Source organism: Brienomyrus brachyistius, chromosome 2 (genome assembly GCF_023856365.1).
Source record: "Brienomyrus brachyistius isolate T26 chromosome 2, BBRACH_0.4, whole genome shotgun sequence".
Lineage (NCBI taxonomy): Eukaryota > Metazoa > Chordata > Actinopteri > Osteoglossiformes > Mormyridae > Brienomyrus > Brienomyrus brachyistius.
In genome coordinates, this window is record NC_064534.1 from 4,651,705 (window position 1) to 4,673,955 (window position 22,251).

The following is a 22,251-nucleotide window of genomic DNA, read 5'->3' on the forward strand; positions in this document are numbered from 1 at the left end:
AAAATGTACTTTAAGCAATAAACTATGGAGGACAATGCACACCATTTGATTTTACGTATTTATTAATAGTTGAAGTGTCATTTTTTGTGCTAGTTACATTAAAAGTGCACATGTATTTTAGATTAAATTTATGGTAGGCTCACAAAGATAGGGTCTGTAACAATTAAACAAAAATTATGTGGCCTTTGGATTGAATAGTTTGCCTACCCCGGTTTAATGTCTGTATTTCAGGGGCGCCAACTCTTACGCATCTGGCATGACACGCACGTTTTCTGACTCTCACGACCACGCAAGAAATCTTACGGCAAATCTATATTATTCCATTATAAACCTAAAATTAGCTACATCAAAAGTGCTGGCATAGTTTGCAAACCTTACAGACTATTTAGAAGGTAATAAAAGTGTTACATACATGTAAATGAGTGTGCAGACTTGTTTAGAATTGAAAATCTCAAGCCAGCCAGCTGATCATAGTTGACAACCTGGTATACAGTCCACCATGCAGTGTAATAATATTCAAAATGCTCGGATGACTGTACTTTCCTCTTCTCAGGCTTGTGACATCACGTTATCTTTGAAATAAATGGAACATCATTATTTAATAACATGTTGTTTATGTACAAAATTATCAAAACTCAGATCATAAAAAACTAAGTGTTTTTGAGTATTTCTTCATCATCCTTAATTGAAAGTGAATTCATGTTTTTGTGCAGCAATTCATCATCGTTCCTTCCCTCAGAAATGTATGTGCACAATTCTCCTCCTGTAACAGATTTTCAAGGTTAAAGACTTCTGCACAAACTAATTGAATTTAAAATGCATTTTGTTCATGCATACTGAAGGAGCACTTTTTTGGTTACTGAATCTTACCTTGTGTGCATTCTTCCATCTTTCCTTTCTGGACTTTCTTTTATTTGATGCTGAAACGCTAGATGCTGTTCTGGTTAAGAAGTAAGGAGCACACAGGAAGTTAACATAATCACACACTGACTTACAAAGGTCATTGTGCCATTTGCAAGGCTTATTGCATCAGGGTTCCCACCTGTTTTCCCTATTGCCAATTTTTGGCAGGGTAACTCGCCCAGAATGCGTTACAGTTTTATATTTGCTGGGTTTGGGTTCTCTTCTACAGACCGGTTCAAATTGCTTTGGTTTAACATGTGTGTTTGTACGAGTGTTCGTGTTTTCTCCAAATTGGTTTCGGCCTGTAAAATAAATTCAAATGTCATGTTATTTAAACTGACTGTGCAGCACAAAATAAATAGATTCCTTATCAGCACTGAAATGTTGAGAATCAGTGACAAACCTTTGCTGATGCACCTGTGTAGCACATTCAGATAATGCTGTTTCATGAGAGTCCGCATATGTACTGTACTGTACACATTTGCAATACTGTACAAATACTGCTTCTGTCCAGGGGTTAGGCTGGGATGCTGAAATTACACATGAGATATTATATATTACAAGGGACAGCTTTTGTTATATTGTTACCATATGAATTTCATCCTGTTGTGTCTGATTACTAGTGAACTAAATAAATTAAGCTGAGATTTGCACTTTTATTTGTTACTGTCGAGCCAAGAGAGCAGCTGCTGACGTATGTATGTGTACCGATTATAGTGCATTGTCAAGCCGACTGTACTGTTTGCTGTCTACAGTAACAGATGTTACACATAAATTCATGGAGACTTTTGATTTTCTAGATTATAGCAGCACAGATTTGTGTTACTATGTATATAATAGCAGCTATAGCTGTTGTTGACACCTGCAGAAATGGGGCAGCCATCATCGATTTAGGAATATGTATGGTGGTCAGCTGCTGGATCTCAGACGTGGGCTTTGGATTTGGCTTGAAAGGAACCGTCCTCTGTGCATTTATACCACACTTCTCATCACTGGACAAGGTGTCAGAGGCTGTGAAGTAAAAAGGAAATATTTACAGAGAAAAAATATATTTCGACACACTGTGATTCATTTGTATTCCCTGATTTTACACCAAAGATTAATTTCTTAATTTTACAGGCATTACCATTTATCAAACAGCAGAAAGTTACTTTTTAAACAGTAAGTAAATTTAATTGTCCCGGTATAGGTGTTTAGTTGTATAAATGGATAAAAGTGTAACATGAGTCATAATGGATAATAAAATACAACAAATAAATTACCTGAAGCTTTTATGTGCTCTGTACTGAACACCCTCAACACCTCTGAAATCTCACTTGCATAGCTTTTCTGTTTTATCTCTAGCGGAAACTGCTATGATAATTCAAATTTTAATTAAACTCAGTTTCATTAGTGCATTTTCACAACGTTACATCGTCTCAAAGCGCTTTACAGCATCCCCACCCAAAGCCCCCAGTGAGCAAGCCAGAGGGGACCGTGGCAAGGAAAAAACTCCCTAGAAGGAAGAAAGCTTTGGAGAAACCAATTTGGTTGTTATAGCAAACAACTAAATAGCAGCCTCTTTGCGCACAGAATCTCCACTGAGCCCCCTATTCAAGGTACCAAGGGTAAAATTACACATTGGTAACAGTACACCAGTATATCTTCACCTAACATCCGTTTCACATTGCATGAAGACTCAATGTAAATGGATGTATTGAATTAAACAAATACTTTTGATTGAAACATACCAATATTTTTACGTCTGTGTATACAGTAATGTCCTGCAGACCTGCAAACAGCAATAAGAAGAGAATGCAAGATAAAATATGTTCTAGTAAATGTGTACAGTATTTTGTTCGTTTTTAAATAATTAAAAACATTCATACTCCTGAATGTCCTATTACATAATACCTTTACATTTTTTATCGTTAATCCGCACCATTTGCAAAAAAAAAAAATGCAGAAATTTAAACGTTATAATTGAAAAGTTCCTTCCATAATGGTCTATTTATAGCGTTATGTTTTCTAAAAATACTGCCCCTACATTTTATGAATAACTGGACGTTCAGTTTTATGTCAGTACAAGTCACAGTTAATTTGACCCATGCTGTGATAGCAGACTGGTATCTCACCTTGTTGCTAAGAAGCGGCTGTTGTCTTCCCAGATAAGATGCTGCTCTTTGTATCCTTCGACGAATGTTACTTGTTTTCTCATTATTTGGTGTGAAATCCGTATGTGTTTTAAAAAGACACGATGTACTGCACCGGCATAACCGCTTTGTGGGGTTCAGGTGAGCGAAGCAGAGTTCACGTGCGTCCAGTCTCTGCTGCGCATGCGTGCCCCTGTGACTCTCAAAACCCGCCTTTGTATTGGTAATTTTAAAATACGTATATTTGTGGTCAAAATCAGCAAATCTGCTTTTCAATTTTTATTCCCCATATATTATTAATAATCGGTTAAAACTTTAAAGAGTTGTTGGCCCTTCTTTCTCAAGCCTGTACGTCGAGATGGATTAACATGTATGCTATGTAAGTAACATATAATGTAAAAGTAGCTGTTTAATTCGTGATAATAGGCTAATCGTGGATATTAATTTACTAAATTAGGCTTAGCATTGACATGATTTGCACAATCAGATGCACAATATATACATTTCTGAAGAAAGTATGGGTGTGCCAGATATGACATTGAAGTACTCATAAAAATAACTTGCGTTACATCGTCTTTTGTGAATCATCTCCTTGTCCCAATTAGAATAGACATGACTGATGGATGGATTTTACAAAAAATAATGCGTGGTGCAGTGGTTAGCACTGTTGCCTCACACCTCCGGGACCCGGGTTTGAGTCTCCGCCTGGGTCACATGTGTGTGGAGTTTGCATGTTCTCCCCATGTTGTCGTGGGGTTTCCTCCGGGTACTCCGGTTTCCCCCCACAGTCCAAAAACATGCTGAGGCTAATTGGAGTCGCTAAATTGCCCGTAGGTGTGCATGTGTGAGTGAATGGTGTGTGAGTCTGCCCTGCAATGGGCTGGCCCCCCATCCTGGGTTGTTCCCTGCCTCGTGCCCATTGCTTCCGGGATAGGCTCCGGACCCCCCGCGACCCAATAGGATAAGCGGTTTGGAAAATGGATGGATGGATGGATGTTACTTTTCACATTTCATGTACGCCTATTGGAGTTTGCTGTTCATTTAGCACGCTATTAGATCATTGAATTCAAAAATCATTTCCAATGAACGCTACAAACTTTGAGTTTTTTATTAATTTTGTTCGCGAACTGAATGCTTATCACAATTTTCCCATGAAATGTTGTCTTGTCCCCTCGCGACCCCAGTTAGGATTCAGCGGTTTCAGAAAATGGATGGATGTTGTCCTGTCAAATAAACGTGCACTACACTATAGTGGGTGACAAAAAGCTTGTCTACGAATTATATATTTTAAAGTTGATATTCACAGTAAATGTAGTCCAATATACGCCAATCCGTTTTAGTGAGTCTTACTAATTACAGAAATAATCACTACAAATCCCTTCTCTGCAAACCGTACGTGCAATTCGGTTAAAATCGCTATCCTGCCACCTATCGGTCTGTCCGGGTAACTGCACGGCTTAGTTCAGGTGTTTCTCCCACTTCCTGTTTTCTGGATTATACTATTTTTCCAACTCCATTTCTGACGCGGGGTCAGCTAGCCAAACCCATATTGCAGCTGAATTATTTACTTGAAAAAGGTGAAACTGATCTAGAGTCAGCTGTCCGGGAACCTTTAATCTCGGTCCCTTAAGGGGAAGCAGAATAAACTGCATTGACAGCTCCGCTTTCGCTGTTAGCTAGCTAGCTAGGTAGCCAGTCTGCTAAAATCCACAACCAAGATGCCGGTAAGTTCATCTTAATTAAACCAATCCAGTTATTAAGATGTAATTAACCCTTTTTATGTCCATTTCATATGACACGTATAAGAATTTGGAAAACCATCTTACTAACTAGATATTAGTCTTCGTATTTGTAATCCACTGGGTCTGGGTAGCTAAAGAAGTAGCAAGGACGTTAGCATATGAACTGGTCTGGCTAGTTAGCAGTTAGCTCTGTGTATTAAGGGGCTGTAATTGGTGGCTGCAGTTCAGACGGACGGGATGACAGGCGGCTTTAAAAGACCTAGATTGCTGCCTTTGACTCCAAACGTCGATTCGTAAATCGGTTACGCGAATGATAAATGGAGGTGAAGTGATTTGCTAGGTAATTTATATTTTAATGTATAAAAATCATGAAATATGATTTTTGAAATATGATTATGAACTCCGCACGAAGCCAGTCCTTTTGCCAATAAGGTTAATTGTTTTACTAAGGAAACAGTTAGAAAGTCTTTGTAGTTCGTTTAGCTGGTCGACTAAATCAGTGTTTGTGGATTTCAGGCTTATCATTCAAGTCTGATGGATATGAACACTAAACTGGTTGGTAATATGGCCATGCTGCCGTTGAAAACACAGTTTAAGGGTCCCGCTCCCAAAGAGAGTAAGTTCTGTCGAACCAGTTTGTGTGCATTTACCTAAAGCTTTTATGCAAAGCTGCTTATTCCCATCGTTTTCCCGTTTTATTCCCCCTTCCATTTTTTACGTCTCGATTTTTACAAGATTAAGCATTCGTGATTTTCCATACCTGGAAAGTTTTTAGTAACGTTGACCGTAAAAACAAATGCGCTGGTTTACCGTTACAGCAAAAGACTCCGACATCATTGATGAAGCTATCTACTACTTTAAAGCCAACGTCTTCTTCAAGAACTACGAAATCAAGGTAAGAAAAGAATCACAAAAAAATACGTGCACATATTGTGAAAAAATTAAGCTGTAATCTTGATCAGCTCGTTATTAACCATATATGTGACTACTTACAGACGTATTATTTGCTTGTCATGCCCGAAATTTGAAGGTATTAAAGTTGTAACACCCCTCCCCCCCAGAACGAGGCAGACAGAACATTGATCTATGTGACACTATACATCTCAGAATGTCTCAAGAAACTACAGAAGGTAGGTTTGTCTCCACAGTCCCATTGGTCTTCTGTTTGCATTGATGACACAGTAGTTGATAGGTGAGATATGTATACAGTGTTAACCCCACTACTGGTTAAATTGCAATATCAGCCACTTTATTCATTGTAATCAGTTCAATTTCCATGTTCTCTGTTTTTAAAGTTAATAGGTTCTTATGTTTTGTCCTGAACACAAGTTAACACATTAATGCTACAATATAAACACTTAGGATATTATTCAAAATTATATTATCAGAGTTATGAAGTAATGGTTCAGTTGTAAGTAGATGTAAATATTCTCATGCAGTGCAGCACAAAGAACCAGGGAGAAAAGGAGATGTACACTCTAGGCATCACCAACTTTCCCATCCCGGGAGAGCCGGGGTTCCCCCTTAACGCCATGTACGCCAAGCCCATCGACAAGCAGGAAGAGGGTAAGGGCTCTCCGCTGAGAAATTCTCCCGTAGCAGAACCTTGATTGTGGGGGGAGCGGATCTTAGAAAATATGACCAAGCTCTGGAGAGTCAAGCAGCCGCAAGATGCTAGCGATCAGATTTGGATGTAAGCATCTGATGGAAAACCGTTCCGATGCTCACATTCAGTGTTGCAGTTGCTGGGATGTTTATGGGATGAACAAAGCGTGTGTTCCCATGGGAACGCCTGCCCTGTAGATGGATATCACATCACACATTGTGTCTGTATCTGTTCTCTATGCTGACTCCTCTTTACGCTCTATAGAAACCATGAGGGCGTACTTGCAGCAGGTCCGACAAGAGACGGGCCTCAGACTGTGCGACAAGGTTTTTGACCCCGAGACAGACAAACCCAGCAAGGTGAGTTTTGCATAATATTTCACCTTTTTTGCATGCTGTCAGATGCTGCACATATATGGATTGATTTAATCTTTTGGAACTGCTGGAAAGCCAGTTTATGCTAGAAAAAATCCATATGGAAATTTAGAAAATATCCATATGGAATTGATGGATGTCCCATCTACCTATTTAAAGAAACTTACCATTTGAATTTATCCCTTTCTGCTTACAGACATCACCTTTTAAAAATTGTTTGGCTTTAAAAGGAAGAATTTTTCTTGTCCTGTTCAGTTCAAATATTTTATTTTTGTGAATGCCATTAATAATAATAATAATAATAATAATAATAATAATAAGACTGTTAGAAATGGTTAAAATCAGCATCAGAACATATGAAGCAACTTGACCACTTTTCTACAACCCATGGCTGTTATTATCCTCAGACAAAGCTATGGAATTGTAACATATTTTTACCCCATAAGTTCGTCACAGGTATTATTGCCATCCATCTTTTAATTTACGACTGGGGGGTGACATTCACTTGGACAGAGCACATGTGATGTCCTCTGTGGTGTCTTAAAATATGAAACTAATTGCTTTCCATGGCTGATAACTCTATGTTCTTAAGATAAAACAAAGTTGTTTATAGCTAGAATATATGCAGACTGACATTTCGAAGTACTTTTGACATACTGTTTTGTTTCCTGTTTCTCCCCATGTCACCAGGTAATTTTATGTATGGTCTGCATGTTATCATCCGATACACTGGTTTGTCATAGTGATACGATTTTTCTCCTCAAATAAACCAGGTGACATTGGTGCAGTTGACTGCCACAGCTGACAGATTTATGCACAATGGCTGTTTTTTTAAATCTGGTAACTTCAGACCATTTTCCACTCATGTGCTCTTCTTGGAAAAGGGCTTCTTCTTCGTTGTATTCAATTTCACTTGAGCCGTGTAACCTGGAAGGTCACTGTCAAAGTGCTGATCATTCTACCCTCTCTGTCCCCAGTGGTGGCTTTGCTTTGTGAAGAAACAGTTCATGAACAAAAGCCTGTCGGCACCAGGACAGTAGCCAGCAGCACGGCGCGTCGTCTTCCAACACGTTCAGGGTTTTTTATACAGTTTATGGGTGTCAGAATTCTGCTGTGGCAGGTGTATTTATCATGTCAAGTATGTGCTTAATAAAGAAATGGCCAGCAACATTCACTTTTCAAATGGTGTCTTAATCTTGCATTTTAGGTGCTTATCATTTGTCTGAGGTGATTGATTTTCTAACACTGGCTTAAAGCACCACAGACTGTTAGAGACAGAACACATTTCACATTTTATTGGGGTCAAATTCAATACACATTACACAGGAGTAACAGGATGAGAGATACAAATAAACGTACTGGGTAAGACCTTAAAAAAATAAGGGTTACAAATTTGCATGCCAGTGCAACCTGAAACGACGGGCAGCTGAGGAGCAGGTGAGTGCGATTCTTCTCGTATTGCTTCATGGCGTCCGCTATGCTTGGCTCCCGGCTTGTGAGTACAGTGAGCACCGGTCTGTGTAGTGCTGTGGTCAAAGGGAAGCACTAAACCTACACCAAACCCATTTTGCTAAAGCTAACTCTGCCGGAAACGACCCTCGCTAACTGAGCAGGTTAAATTTAAAGCTCCTTCCTCGGGCCTTGGACTACAGAAGCATTAGATATTTTGTGAACAGGTAAAACCCGGGAAGTTGCCGGACAGTGCGAACACCCCACCAGTGCTTTACAGTCTCACGTGATGCATGCTTAAACAAGGAACCCCCCCCCCAGACAGTAAAATATAATTGGCACATTCAGTAAAAAGGGGTCTTCTCACAGCCTCACAACAAACCCTTACCAAAAGCCGATGACTAGTGCCAGCACACACCTCAGGCTCACTGGTCTGCATGCGCTCTGAAATGGCATGTAGCTACTTAGCGTGGACCACAGGGGATTTCAAGGCCAGGTCCAGCTAGCCCCGGAGGTGAAAGACAAATGCTCCAGGGACCCGGAAAACAACTGCTGAGCTCCTTCCCCTCAATAGGCTGCCTGCAGAATGGAACACTTATGCTGCATAGGCCTGTTTAGGCGAGACTTCTACACGAACTGCGTGTTACTGAGCTGACCATGAGCAGGAGGAACAATCCCACGTGGAAGGGGGCACATCCACACAGCCAGGGGATTCACTAAACCCAGCAAAACAGCAGCGAGATGTGGAGGGGAGTGCAGATGCCAGGGGCGGGGGATGGGCATCACAGCTGGTTTGATACATTTTTTGAGTCATCTTAAAACAAGCGGTCAAAAATGAACAGTCCTGTGACAATGACATCATGTAAATGCATGACCAAAATAAACAGACTACCTGTTTACGAGAGCCAGCATTGTGTAAAACTGTACACAAGGAGGATCAAATGGTGGGGGGGGGGGGGGGGGGCACTAACGAGCCCCTTAGGAGCAGGTTAAATTCTTGGGATGTAAAATCTAACGCTATTTATGAGATGTGTGTCAGGAACAATGGAAACTGGCTTTTATTAATTATAGTCCGATTATGACCAACAAAGAGAACAAATTGCATAAGAAACCTGGTATAAAGTAGAAACATTTCAGCAGCAGATAAAAAAGCAATTAATTTACAGTAGTGACATATCTTACATCAGTCTTCGAAATAAATAAAATTAAATATACACTTCCAGGAAGGAAATCAAAACTTGTTCGAATTGTGGGTTTTGCATGTTCATCCATCTAGGAAACAAGACCCTCACTCTCCCACCCCCAACCCCCAGTCAGCAAAAGAAGGATGCAAAGGGGTGACCATTTTCCTCAGGAAGTTTTGTTTCCTTAGCTGGGGGGGGGGGAGAAACATACAAAATATTTCCTGATTACAAAAGCAAATATTCAGGACTCGTTAAGCAAAACTAAAAGGGTGAATTACATTACTACATAACAACTGCTTAGCTGGTGCATTTATTCAGATGTCAAATTCAAGAAAGAGCACTGATAGCAGGACCCCCCCCCCACGATGTCATCAGTGGATCACCGGGTCACAAGTCCGCTTCCCAGGCCACTAGCTTTACCTCTCGCCGACTTTAAACATAAAATATAAGTCTTCACAGTGCTTAAGACACTGATCTCCTGTGCATCCTGGCATAAATCTTGAAGCATACCGTGAAAGCTGGTCTCGTGCCCCTTTTTCACTGGGGATCATGTGGCACTGATTAACACAAAGTGTTGCGATTCAGCCATAGCTTACCCTGGATGCTCCTGTAACAGCAGTGCTGGCCTAGTCGAATGCCATCTCTTGACTTTTCCTTACACAACGCGCCACCTTCCTCTTGAACTCGCCATTGGGGTCCTCCCTCCACTCTTTCTGCAAGACCCAACAAAACCATTTACCCAGAGGCCTTCACAGTGCCGAGAGAAAATTAGTCCCAAATTAGGTCAGGGGGGGAAATTATTAGCTCAGGCAAACTCTGAAGTGCTCAGGTAGAACAAATTTCTTGACATACCGCAACCCCCAGGGAGCAGGAGCGCCCGTCCCGTCAACTATTCAAATCCCGAAGCTGCCATCGCTGTTCAATTACGAAATAGTGCAGAATGTTTTTTTTAGTCATTAAACCACAAAGAGTTCCAGTTGTCTTGATGGGACACTTTAACCTCATGATTAGCTGGGACTAAGAGTGCCTGAGCACAGGCCACCATAACTGAAGGAGCTAAATGCTCCATTATCCACAGTATGGGTGACCATATCAATTTTTAAACAGGTCTACCCTGAAGTAATTCCCTTTCAGCCCAATGCACTCATATCAAATTGTAGTTAATCACTGTCATTTACCCCAAAGTACTTCCCCTCAAAGCGCTGCACTGAAACGACGTTTTTACGTATGCAACATCAATCACGCATATTTGAGAACTGAAAATACTTCTTTAAAGGCGACGTGGCAGTAAAACTGGTATTAACACTGCCTGGCAGGAGCTCAGCATCACTCTCTGCTTCAGGAGCTAAATGGAATGTGGTTTGGTGGTTTAGGACATTGTTGAAATCCCATAGTTGACAGAGAGATGTCACTGTTGGGTCCCTGAGCAAGGCCCTTAACCCCCAAATGCTCCAGGGATTCTCTGCCTGTCCTCTCAAAAAAAATACCCATCGCTTTAGAAAAAAAGCATCTACTAAATAATGTGTTGAAAACCATCCCCCATGGTTCAAGGAGCAGTCTCACAGTCTTTACAGTGTACAGGCTCCTCCCCCCCACAGTAAGGGAGGGAGTATCCACTCACGGCAGCATCCACGTTAGCGGGCGAATCGCTGTTGGGGTCTGCTAGCATGGAGATCACGCTGATCATGATGGTCTCCACAGTGTGGATGGGTAGCCAGCGCTCCTCTGGCTTCTCGTAGCCAAACTTGTCCTCTCCCGGCTCGTGCAGAATGGAGATGCACACGTCTCCATTCTTTGCCACTGGTGGAGCAGTCGGTTGCAAAAATAACGACCAGTTAACAAGCCTGAATCAGGAAGACTTGTGAGGAACTGGATGCAGAACATAATCGAGATCCAAGCAGACTTTACTGGCTCCAGTTCAATACCATATTGACTAGAGTGGAAAACACAGCCAAACATGGTAAACAGACCTGCAAGGGCAGAATGGTGAGGAACACGTATGTGAAAAATCAGCACAATTTGAGTTCTTACCATTCGGATGCCAGATTTCAGTAATAAACTTCATCTTGGGAGGTCGCAGTGGGTAGTCATAGGGAAAGGTCAGGTAGGCTTTGAAAAAGCCCCCCTCACTTCAGAAAGGAACACAGGAAAGAATTAAAGCCGATATTTATGTAACCTAAGAGACCAAAAGCACTGCATGCATGATTATATTCATCACCAAGAACATCAAGAACGAACAACCAAATATACAAAACACAGGACATCGAGGTCTCCCATTGACATAACAGGTCAGTAACGGAAGCTTGTCACTTGTCACACACACACACTTACAACAGTGTGTCCTGCGGGCCTATGATGACGACCTCCCACTTGTAGATGTCGTCATCATCTATGAGGCCAGCAGAAAAGCCTTCCACCGGGTTCTTGTTGAGCTCTAATGGTGAAAACACACAGTGACAGGGTACAATTTTAGGGGTGGGATGCAAGCAGCATGAAGCTGAACATGCAGATGGGATAACTGCAGTGACATACAGACAAAAGATGATATACGTCATATGCGTTGGGGGGGGGGGTGTTGCTTGAGGTACGATATGGAAATTTTTGATTTAAAATGGCAACAAGTATGAAGAGAAAATCACTGGTGATGAAGGAATTATGTTCAATATTCACTGCGTATGTGAAACGTGTACAAAAATCTTCATAATTATTTCTATTTCTATATTTTTTTGTTTTCTATTGATATTTATTTTTATTGGCTGTTCTAACAAGTAAATTTCCCTGTTGTGGGATCAATGCAGTCTTATCCTTTCCTAAGATACCTCCCCTGCAGTGATCACAACCTCACACAGCCAACGCCATCGGAATAATGTGATTGCCTGTCATCTATGAGTTCATACTGCATTGAAGATATTTCACTTTACACCAGTTTGAAATTGTAATATCACACTAAATATTACAGTTGACACATAATATATGCAAAGCTGTGTTGCTTCTGGAAAGATCAAGGACTTATGTAGATGAGTGTGCTTGTCTGAGGTAACTGGACATGCTATACGCAGATCTCAACTTCTCATATAATGAAGGATCAGACTCCATCTTGGCACTTTCAATTCAGTTTGATCATGACACACAGTGACACAAACTGACCCCACCTACTTCGTGTCCTGTTTCCCCCCCCCCCCCAAATAGATAGCATGACATTGACGCTACTGGATCACTGGCAGAAGAAAACATTCTGAAATGAGTAATGTAACCCTAAAAGAATGTCATTTTATCACACCCCACTGTATGACACACACAGCCGTAACTCCTATTCACCAAACCATTCACTCGCCCCACCTAGCTATCTAGACGCACATCCTTTTGCCAACACTCCTGTTTCTCAAAACATCTACTATTTCACACAGCAGGGATTCTTAAAAAATGTCCCCTTATGTACAATAATTTAATATTTTGATTCTATTTCAGCAACAGAAACTTGGTTGGAATAATTACCCACAAAGTCAACTAAACAAGAAACCCTTCATCTGTGAACCAGGTGTGTTGGAACAAAAAACATCCATATGGAGGGACAGCTGTACATCTTAATTTCCCCATGTGCTATTGCAGCTCATACCCAATTAGCTGCGTACAGCACACTGTAACAAGTACAGTAACACCAGGAACAATAACACAATATTCATCCATGTATCAATATAACAGTCCAATATAAAATGTACTGAAATCCAATTGTGACATTTGATACTACAAATAAAACAGCATTTCATTTGTATCACCTGACACTGCTGCATTAACAATATTCTTTCATTAATATCTTTTTCCCTCAAAACTGTTATGTTCATTTGCCATCAGTTACTGGAAGCTCAGCCTAGCTCCACTTGTACCTAAACAGGCTTCTTGACAGCTCTATGCATGTAATGTGTCTGCCTCCCTTGTCTGTTGCTTTGGACAAAAGTGTTGGCCAGATAAACAAACGTAAACACAAGTGGTTGCATTATTCATGCTTGTAACTCACTGTGATGGTCAATAGGGATAAGTGTGTCCAAAAAGAAAATGTGAGTATCCCACCTATACATGTTTTATAGACACAAAATTGAGAAATTATAACAGTCATCTGAACTGCACGATTTTCATGTCAATGATAAAAAATGTTTTGTGGAGTAGGGGTAATTATGTTTTGTATTTCAGTCATTTCCAGCACATAGATAAATACAGAACATGAGAAAGTTGACAACCCGTTATTCGCATTTAATAGCAATTACCTTAAATAATCGATCGAGGTTATTGCTGCCCATTATCTATTAAAATTTGACTCCTCAAATTGAGAAAAAAAATCAAGTCAACCCTGAATAATTTCAATGTTGCTAGACTTAGTAAATCTTTTTTAAAAAGCGTACAAGACAATTTGATGGATTTCATCAGAAATAGGATGTTAGAATCGATATGTATGTTGCATGTTAGAAATGCAACATGGCAAACATTTAGCCATTTGCCTGGTCGTTAGCTGGTGATCTAACAAGCCGAGTGTATTTGAATGCTATTAAGACAGCTAACCAAGTAACTAACGTCGAGGCAAATAAGACTTTTTCTTTGTTCATCATTAGGCGAACAGGCTAATTATAACCATATGTATACGTTCCGCTATCGTGTTGCGTAGGGACCTAATTTTAACCCAAAACAGCGCTGGAGGTAGCTGCATAAGATCGTCTCATTACACCAAGGGCTACATCGCCGCGGATCTGTATCCTGGATAAATATAGCTATGGATTTTACATTTCTTTGTTACTTATCAGGCACTAAATTTACTCAAGTATATAAAAAGCTAACAAAAGTTACTCAGTGGCACAACCACATAAAAACAATAGATTAACTAGTGCGCTTGGACATACAAGTTGAATAATAACAATAAAACCAAGAGAGTAAGTTTGCTAACGTGCTATTAAGAGTACCTCATAAACTCTATATGCGTTTCGCACTAGGAGAGAGGGAACGGTGGGTCACTGACCCAAAACCAAACGGTGTAAACAAACACACGGCTATGGACACTTAATAAGGCGGCGTCCGACGTCCATACTTTACTATTTTTAACAGCACGACAATTAGCTAGCTACCTTAAGGGCAACGTCCCTTACCTGCCAGTTGTTTTCGGAGAAGCAGCGCTGATTGTTCAGTCATTGTATGTGGGCTAACACAAAAAAATACAGTCGCAGTTCTCGCCGAAACGTACTGTGAAATAAATAAAAGAAAATGAAATGGACTCCGCCGATTAGCTTTCACTGGCTCCCTGACTGCCCCTGTGTCTGACACATTTAGGGCTCTCAGCTAAAGACCCCTCAGCGCGCATGTGCGGACCGCTCAGGCTGCCGGCGGCTGTGCCTTTTTAAAAATGTTAAACACGGTAAAAGTAACACGACACGCGGCAGAATTGAACGTTAAACAAAGACAATTTGTATGGGAGACATTTTATATTTACTTCTAATGTCATTTTGAAGTTTATGGGAGGAAACGAAAGTGCCTTTTAGGCAGTTTAGTAGTATAACATTAAATGTTAGGACCGCCTTTAAGACCCAAAGGCGCCATATTTGATGCGAAATCGTATTTGGACGAGAAGTGTTCTGTTAGGGAGTTAGCTAGCTGCCAGTTTGCAGTTTGACAGCGCGTTTCAACGACTCTCTGGAGGTTTGATCTTGCTCTTTCTCAGGAAAATTACCACAGCAGTTTACCATGAATGTCATAGATTATGTTAGGGACATGGCAGCTGCCGGACTGCACTCGAACGTCCGGATAATGAGCAGTTTGCTATTGACGATGAGCAACAACAATCCGTAAGTATCCGTGCCAAGGTTTGTTATTGGGACCCCCGGGGATAAATCACTTATACTGTGATAAATCCGTTATTTTCTATATCGAGTCAAGCGCAGTTTTTGTGGAAATCATGATAGTGTTACGCTGTGCGCTGCTTAAGTTTGCTTGTCTTTTTTTCGGACTAGCTGCTCTGCTAGTCGATGAATGTTTTTCTGATTGGCTGATTTTTCCATTAATGTTCGCTGTTTGATGTACTGTTTCATTTTAATTGCAGCGGAATACATCAATTTGATATTTATGTTTAGTATACAGTTCTAACCAGTACAGTATTGCTTCGTCTGGTATGGCTAAAGGAATTTGATAAATTCAAGAGTACAGCAAGAGTACAGTTAGCACCGTCTTAAATAAACACTCAATCTTTCTTTTTTAGAGCGCATTCAGCATTTGTCTACTTGTAGAGGCCATTACGTATGAAAATTGTGACAAACATATACTCTAACAGTGTACGCAGAGGGGCGAAAATACCTGGTCCCTCGTTTAGGACGGTATTTGAGATGTGAAGTATTCATTATTGATGCCGTTATAATGCATCAGGTTATTTGCCACGGAACACCTTGATCTGGGAATCCCTGCTGTGTTGTTTCCAGTTGTCAGCCAGCGTGTGATTTACACCCCTCGTACCGTCCCTGCAGGGAGCTCTTCTCCCCATCACAGAAGTATCAGCTGCTTGTGTACCATGCGGATGCGCTTTTCCACGACAAGGAGTACCGCAATGCTGCCTGCAAGTACAACATGGCCCTGCAGCAGAAGAAGGTGCTGAGCAAGACATCCAAAGTGCGCCCCTCCACTGGTGGACCCGCCTCCTCGCTGCAGGCGCAGGTACGCCAACCGGCCTGATGCTCCGCCCCTCCCTCTGCTTTCTCTGATGGTGGACCGTCGCTGTAATGCTGGCCGCAAGGCGTGCGTTTTGTCGTTCTCTGTTCATGATGATGGTGACGTGCGACAGCTGGTTATGCTGTACTCAAGGCCACGAGCCTTCCTGAACTTCGTAGGGACTAAAAAAATATACTGTGTTGGTTCTAGAGCCTTCCATCAGAGATCGAAGTGAAGTATAAAATAGCAGAATGCTACACCATCCTGAAACTGGATAAGGATGCCATCCCCGTGCTTGATGGGATCCCCTCGAGGCAAAGGACCCCCAAAGTATGTTGACTCCCTCACGTCTTTGAATGTTGCGTACCCCCCAGTACCATTAAAATACATTTCTTAATTGGCCAAGTCAAGTGCGGCTTTATTGTCACACCAACTGTATACAACAAAAGAGCTTCCAGTACAATGTAATGATTTTACCCATGACTGCAGTGTTACATATACATGTAAAGTGTAGAGATGGACAGTACAAGTGCAAAAGAAACGGTATGACAACATTGACACAATGTAAATGTAATCAGTGTTGGAATGTTTAGAATTTAGGCATTAGGGGAATCAGCAGAGCTGCTAGAAGTGGTATGAATGAGTGAATAAATAAATATCATCAGAGTAATAAAAATGATGAAGGGTTAACAGTGGCGATAATGGTGCAAATAGCAATCAAGTGACAGTTGTAGTCGATGGGAGGGTTAATGTAAAGTCCAAATCTGTGGGGAGGCGAGTAACAATGATTCTTATGGGGAAGAACCCATTAGAGTTCATTCTACTTAAGTGCTTGTCAGATACTTTTCCTGTTTTTCCATTTTCCTGTTAGTGTTTTCAAATGTTAGAACTTATTATTACTCTGTAGTAATAATAATAGTATACTCTGAGTAATAGTATTACTCTGATTACAAGAAATGAAGTTTTTGTGCCATTTGCACATGTGCAGGTACGCTGGATTGCTTTAGGTTTTGCATCTACTGTCTTGCCCTCCTTTAGGCAACATAATTACATACAGGTGAGAGTGAAGCTTGGGGTCATACAGCAAGGAGCAGCCATTTGTCTGGGCTCGCTCAAGGGCCCAATGGCTCTGTGACTTCTGCCGACCATGGGATTCAAACACACAACCTTCCTATTAAAGGCACAGAGGCCTCACTTAAATATTGCAGCTGTCATTTGCCTGTCTCCTCTCAAACCACCAGATCAACATGATGCTGGCCAACCTGTACAGGAAGGCAGGCCAGGAACGCTCAGCAGTGACCAGTTACAAGGAGGTGCTGAGGCAGTGTCCCCTGGCCCTCGACGCCATCATTGGTAGGGGCGGACCTTGGCCTTGATTTGTCTAAAGCCTCCCAAATTTGGTGGGAAAGCTGACTGTGCCCTTCCTTGGCTTGTGTCTGCTGGCAGGGCTGCTGTCTTTGTCGGTGAAGGGAGCTGAGGTGGCTTCCATGACTATGGATGTGATCCAGACCATTCCCAACCTGGACTGGCTCTCGGTGTGGATTAAAGCACATGCCTTCATACATGCCGGGGACAATCTGCGGGCCATCAACACCATATGGTGACCTAAACCACTCCTGTCTTCTAAGCTACTCTTTATTTTGCTTTTTTTAGTTGTCCGGATTTCCTGTTAATTGAGGTCAGAGCAGACCATAGCCAACTAGAAAGACTATTCATCTTGTTGATAACTGAGCTGGAATGGAAGGGGTGTGTTATGTTTTGTGTGCGTGACACAGTGCCTGGTCAGTTAATGCCTCTATCTTCTGGATATTTTATCTTAGCCTCAGTCTGTAGATGGAGATCACGTTTATGTTTCTTCCACAGCTCTCTGGAGAAGAAATCCCTTCTGCGGGACAACGTGGACCTGCTGGTAACCCTGGCAGACCTCTACTTTCGGGCCGGTGACACCAAGAACTCCATCCTGAAATTCGAGCAGGCTCAGATGTTGGACCCCTACCTTATCAAAGGTATGAGACAGCTGTCAATGTTACGACCCAAAGGTCAACACAGGTGGCGCAGTGGTAATAGCCAGCAGAGGAACTTAATGAAAAAAGATCAGTTCAGTTCAAGCCCGGCCTCAGCACATCTGTGGGTCCGTGAGCGAGACCCTTAACCCCCAAATTTGCCTGGGTGTTGCTATGGGTGGCTGCCCTTCACGGCTAGTTACTCTCACCTACAGAGAGCAAGTTGGGGGAGGCGTAAAGAGAATTTGCCAACGGGGATCAATAAAAAACAGTATGAATAATAATAATAGAAAATTTCAGTCTATAGTGGGACACTAGGATGGGACTTTGTGGTGTTTAGGTAGCTGAAAACAGAGCGCAAAGCAGTACCTTCAGACAAATCCATCTCCTCAGGCATGGATGTGTACGGCTACCTGATGGCGCGGGAGGGGCACCTAGAGGACGTCGAGGTGCTGGGAGGGAGGCTGTTCAACATCTCGGACCAGCACGCAGAGCCTTGGGTCATATCGGGGTGAGAGAACCGATGCATTAGCATGCTAAAGACCTTGTGTTTGTGATTCCTAGAAACCTTTTCTTAAGAAAAGGTGCTTAATCTGAGGGTCTTTAGTAAGAAAGGCTTTTAGTCACTTAACTGGTAGTTTTTCTGTTTTCTCACTCTAAAGCCCAGAATTTCCTAGGAAGTGTGATGTCTAGTCAGAGATGTTCATTGCTGGTATTTCACTTCATAGCTCTGTGAACACACTTTAACGTCCTTCAATGCAAAGATCCTTTGGTTTTATACAGTTATAAAAATAAAATAAAATTTTATCTGTTTTAATATGTTCAGCTAAATTTCTTATTCTCAGAAATACGTTTTTGGAAACATTCAAAAAGATTTGTAACAAGCAGCTTTACAAGTGACCAGAAATCCAGAGCACTCTACGTCACTGTATCATTTAAAAACACCCAGCAGTTGGGCTTGCTGAAGGGTGCCCAGAAAGTATGAGGTGGCACGTCGCAGTGAGCCCGCACTGTATGTGTTCAGTGCCGGTGAGGAGGTGGCACGTCCCAGTGAGCCTGCACTGTATGCGTTCAGTGCCGGTGTGGAGGTGGCCCGTCGCAGTGAGCCCGCACTGTATGCGTTCAGTGCCGGTGTGGAGGTGGCCTGTCGCAGTGAGCCCGCACTGTATGCGTTCAGTGCCGGTGTGGAGGTGGCCCGTCGCAGTGAGCCCGCACTGTATGCGTTCAGTGCCGGTGTGGAGGTGGCACGTCCCAGTGAGCCTGCACTGTATGCGTTCAGTGCCGGTGAGGAGGTGGCACAGTGCAGGCTCACTAGGACGTATGCGTTCAGTGCCGGTGAGGAGGTGGCACGTCCCAGTGAGCCCGCACTGTATGCGTTCAGTGCCGGTGAGGAGGTGGCACAGTGCAGGCTCACTACGACGTATGCGTTCAGTGCCGGTGAGGAGGTGGCACGTCCCAGTGAGCCCGCACTGTATGCGTTCAGTGCCGGTGAGGAGATGGCACGTCCCAGTGAGCCCGCACTGTATGCGTTCAGTGCCGGTGAGGAGGTGGCACGTCCCAGTGAGCCCGCACTGTATGCGTTCAGTGTCGGTGAGGAGGTGGCACGTCCCAGTGAGCCCGCACTGTATGCGTTCAGTGCCGGTGTCCAGCCGGCTGCCTGAAGCACTGAACACATTCGTGACATTCGGTGACGTCACCTGCCCCCTGCGGTCTGACCCCACAGGTGTCACAGCTTCTACAGCAAGCGGTACTCTCGTGCCCTTTACCTGGGTGCCAAGGCCATCCAGCTGAACAGTAACAGCGTGCAGGCCCTGCTCCTGAAGGGGGCAGCGTTGCGTAACATGGGCCGTGTACAGGAGGCCATCATCCATTTCCGAGAGGCCATACGACTCGCCCCCTGCCGACTCGACTGCTACGAAGGCAAGGCTGCCGTACAGCGCTGGGTTCTTCTCTGTATGTAGTTAGCCACCAGATTAGCATGTATTTTTTATTTATTAATTTATTTTTTTTTGGGGGGGGGGGGGGTTACTTTGATTGCAGTCCTGGCATTTTTTTACGTGTTTTTAAGTGTTTCATTAAGGAGAAAGGTTGGAAGATGACTTGTTCACTTCAAATCCAGCACCGCTTGACGTGCTGTTTCTGTCCGCAGGTCTCATTGACTGCTATCTGGCCTCTAATGGCATCAGAGAGGCGATGGGCATGGCCAACAACATCTACAAGACACTGGGTGCCAATGCACAGACACTGACCATCCTGGCCACGGTGTGTCTGGAGGACCCCATGACGCAGGAGAAGGCAAAGACACTGCTGGACAAGGCGCTGGCCCAGAGGCCTGACTACATCAAGGCTGTGGTGAAGAAGGCGGAGCTTCTGAGTGAGTGAGCCAATGAATGAGAAGGTGGGCAGTTGAGGGTGAGCGAGACTTTGTGGTATGATGAAGATTTAACACCTTCTCTTTTCAGGTAGGGAACAGAATTACGAGGAAGGAATCACGCTTTTACGGCATGCCCTAGCCAATCAGAGTGACTGTGTACTGCATAGGATGCTGGGAGATTTTTTGGTGGCTGTCAATGACTATCAAGAGGCAATGGACCAGTACAGCATCGCACTTAGGTAAACAAAAGCACTTTACTATAATAGAATCGTTTCCATTGCAAATTTTCCAGATCGCTGAAATACCTGTTTATGAAATTCATTCTTAAAATCATCATTTTGTGTACACAGTCAATTGTCATAAATTTCTGTCATGCAAAGTTATGTGCTTCCCTCTTGTGGTGGTCTGGGTTAATTGCAATTTTGAGAGAACCATAGGAGTAGCACAGAAACACTGGAGTGGTGGGGGGTTGTGAAATCAAATTCTGAAACCCATCATGTTTGTAGTGTTTTTAAGTTTCAGCTTGCAAATGATTTACACCTATGAAAAATACATCTGCAATTAAGAATGAATTTGCAATGAAGAGCTGGTGGCTCATGGGAGTCGTAGTTCAGCCTCCATTTTGTTCCTGTGGAAACGGTAAATGTAGTAGTAGTTGCAGTGTGTTTCTTGTGGGGTGATTTGGTCCTGATGTCAGTGCATGGTAATGCAGATGTAAACACACCGTGACATGGCAGGGTTTACACTATCTCTAACTGTGAACCTTAACGCTGCAGCCTGGACCCCAACGACCAGAAATCTCTGGAGGGTATGCAGAAGATGGAGAAAGAGGAGAGCCCCACGGAGGCCACAGTGGAGGAGGATGGAGACGACATGGAGGGTAGCGCTGACGATGGCGACCTGGAGGGCAGCGACAGCGAGGCGGCGCAGTGGGCCGACCAGGAGCAGTGGTTCGGGATGCAGTGACCCCTGAGCCCCCCCCCACCCCGAGTTACCATCCACTCCTGCAAAGGCAGCCCATGGTTTCTTTTTTTCATGAATAATCTAGAGGCGTGTTTCCCAACCCGGTCCTTGGGGACCCTCGGTCAGTCCACATTTTTGCTCCCTCCCAGCTCGTCCACATTTCTGTGAGCTGGAAGGAAGCAGAAATATGGACTGTCTGTTGGTTCCAGAGGACCGGGTTGGGAAACACTGACAGGAACTCCTCAAATAAAGCTTTTTGGGGCAGAGTGTGTGCTCCAGCAAGCTACTCCTAGTTTCCTGCCATATCTGCCTACCAACAGTCCTAAGACTCCTGGGGGGCCGCAGTCAGCTTCACCTTGGGTGGGGGGCTTTGGCTGCCTGGACATCCAATGTGGGTGTTGCAGTCGTGTTTTTTTTCTACCGTTATTCTAACCCCTGTGCATTTTTTTCACCTGTGTGTATGTGCGTGTGTGTGCGGCCATCATGCCATGTGCCAGTTTTCTGGTGTCATTGTTACTGCTTATCTCAAGACGTAACTCATGAGCTTTATTTTTAACAAACAAAAGCTGCCAATCATGCAAGTGTTTAATCATGGAACATTTCTTGGCACTGTCCATGGAATTCCTAAAGGAGTTGTGAAAGTTTTCACTGTATATAAACTAAGAGACTACTTTGGGTACTTGAATGTAATAAATAAATAAATTCATGTTGGGATGTTTGTCACTTTACGTTCATAGCTGCCCAGGTCATATAGGACTGTGATTTGATAAGGTGTGGAAGTTGGTGGGGGGGGGGGGGGGGGGGTATTGCCCGTAGGTGTGCCTGCGCGAATGAGCCCTGTGT

At 43.0% G+C, this 22,251-nt stretch overlaps 4 protein-coding genes across 6 annotated transcripts; 2 read left to right on the top strand and 2 right to left on the bottom strand.

Annotated features, from left to right (window-relative positions):
- Positions 1–49: 49 nt before the first annotated feature.
- LOC125721785 (uncharacterized) lies at positions 50–3,198 on the bottom strand. 2 transcript variants are annotated; one of them, XM_048997856.1, is made up of 7 exons: positions 3,018–3,198; positions 2,634–2,674; positions 1,766–1,914; positions 1,307–1,433; positions 1,043–1,205; positions 871–940; positions 50–763 (listed from the first exon to the last, which is right to left on the bottom strand). In XM_048997856.1, exons 1-7 carry the CDS (start codon positions 3,098–3,100, stop codon positions 698–700), a joined length of 699 nt encoding a protein of 232 aa, XP_048853813.1. In that variant the 5' UTR covers positions 3,101–3,198; the 3' UTR covers positions 50–697. The 2 variants fall into 2 exon arrangements, with proteins under 2 accessions (XP_048853813.1, XP_048853822.1); XM_048997865.1 differs by lacking the exons at positions 50–763; positions 1,043–1,205; positions 1,307–1,433 and having other exon boundaries at positions 869–940.
- A 1,308-nt stretch (positions 3,199–4,506) lies between these two features.
- LOC125719267 (actin-related protein 2/3 complex subunit 3-B) lies at positions 4,507–7,927 on the top strand. 2 transcript variants are annotated; one of them, XM_048993886.1, is made up of 7 exons: positions 4,507–4,759; positions 5,294–5,393; positions 5,596–5,672; positions 5,839–5,907; positions 6,217–6,343; positions 6,648–6,742; positions 7,735–7,927. In XM_048993886.1, exons 1-7 carry the CDS (start codon positions 4,754–4,756, stop codon positions 7,795–7,797), a joined length of 537 nt encoding a protein of 178 aa, XP_048849843.1. In that variant the 5' UTR covers positions 4,507–4,753; the 3' UTR covers positions 7,798–7,927. The 2 variants fall into 2 exon arrangements, with proteins under 2 accessions (XP_048849843.1, XP_048849852.1); XM_048993895.1 differs by lacking the exon at positions 4,507–4,759 and adding an exon at positions 4,885–5,117.
- A 110-nt stretch (positions 7,928–8,037) lies between these two features.
- ube2g1b (ubiquitin-conjugating enzyme E2G 1b (UBC7 homolog, yeast)) lies at positions 8,038–14,721 on the bottom strand. Its single transcript, XM_048993910.1, has 6 exons — positions 14,523–14,721; positions 11,722–11,824; positions 11,422–11,519; positions 11,012–11,190; positions 9,987–10,103; positions 8,038–9,578 (listed from the first exon to the last, which is right to left on the bottom strand). The coding sequence occupies exons 1-5, from the start codon at positions 14,563–14,565 to the stop codon at positions 10,017–10,019; spliced, it is 510 nt and encodes a 169-aa protein (XP_048849867.1). The 5' UTR covers positions 14,566–14,721; the 3' UTR covers positions 8,038–9,578; positions 9,987–10,016.
- A 236-nt stretch (positions 14,722–14,957) lies between these two features.
- Positions 14,958–22,120, top strand: anapc7 (anaphase promoting complex subunit 7). Its single transcript, XM_049000901.1, has 11 exons — positions 14,958–15,215; positions 15,888–16,074; positions 16,279–16,398; positions 17,310–17,421; positions 17,515–17,668; positions 17,932–18,074; positions 18,465–18,582; positions 19,795–19,991; positions 20,221–20,445; positions 20,534–20,684; positions 21,222–22,120. Exons 1-11 carry the CDS (start codon positions 15,115–15,117, stop codon positions 21,409–21,411), a joined length of 1,698 nt encoding a protein of 565 aa, XP_048856858.1. The 5' UTR covers positions 14,958–15,114; the 3' UTR covers positions 21,412–22,120.
- Positions 22,121–22,251: the final 131 nt, after the last annotated feature.

What these genes read in the sequence shown, in the direction of transcription:
- ube2g1b (XM_048993910.1), bottom strand. Translation starts at nt 14,565, where the DNA reads ATGACTGAACAATCAGCGCTGCTTCTCCGAAAACAACTGGCAG. An exon ending in TCTCCGAAAACAACTGGCAG is followed by an intron (nt 11,825 to 14,522) that starts GTAAGGGACGTT and finishes TTTCACCATTAG; the next exon opens with AGCTCAACAAGAACCCGGTG. An exon ending in CCGCTAACGTGGATGCTGCC is followed by an intron (nt 10,104 to 11,011) that starts GTGAGTGGATAC and finishes TGGGTCTTGCAG; the next exon opens with AAAGAGTGGAGGGAGGACCC.
- LOC125719267 (XM_048993886.1), top strand. An exon ending in TCAAGAACTACGAAATCAAG is followed by an intron (nt 5,673 to 5,838) that starts GTAAGAAAAGAA and finishes CCTCCCCCCCAG; the next exon opens with AACGAGGCAGACAGAACATT. An exon ending in AGACAGACAAACCCAGCAAG is followed by an intron (nt 6,743 to 7,734) that starts GTGAGTTTTGCA and finishes CTCTGTCCCCAG; the next exon opens with TGGTGGCTTTGCTTTGTGAA.
- LOC125721785 (XM_048997856.1), bottom strand. Translation starts at nt 3,100, where the DNA reads ATGAGAAAACAAGTAACATTCGTCGAAGGATACAAAGAGCAGCATCTT. An exon ending in AGCCGCTTCTTAGCAACAAG is followed by an intron (nt 2,675 to 3,017) that starts GTGAGATACCAG and finishes TGCTGTTTGCAG; the next exon opens with GTCTGCAGGACATTACTGTA. An exon ending in ACACAGGTGCATCAGCAAAG is followed by an intron (nt 1,206 to 1,306) that starts GTTTGTCACTGA and finishes TTTATTTTACAG; the next exon opens with GCCGAAACCAATTTGGAGAA.
- anapc7 (XM_049000901.1), top strand. Translation starts at nt 15,115, where the DNA reads ATGAATGTCATAGATTATGTTAGGGACATGGCAGCTGCCGGACTGCAC. An exon ending in ACGATGAGCAACAACAATCC is followed by an intron (nt 15,216 to 15,887) that starts GTAAGTATCCGT and finishes CCGTCCCTGCAG; the next exon opens with GGAGCTCTTCTCCCCATCAC. An exon ending in GGCCCTCGACGCCATCATTG is followed by an intron (nt 17,422 to 17,514) that starts GTAGGGGCGGAC and finishes GTCTGCTGGCAG; the next exon opens with GGCTGCTGTCTTTGTCGGTG.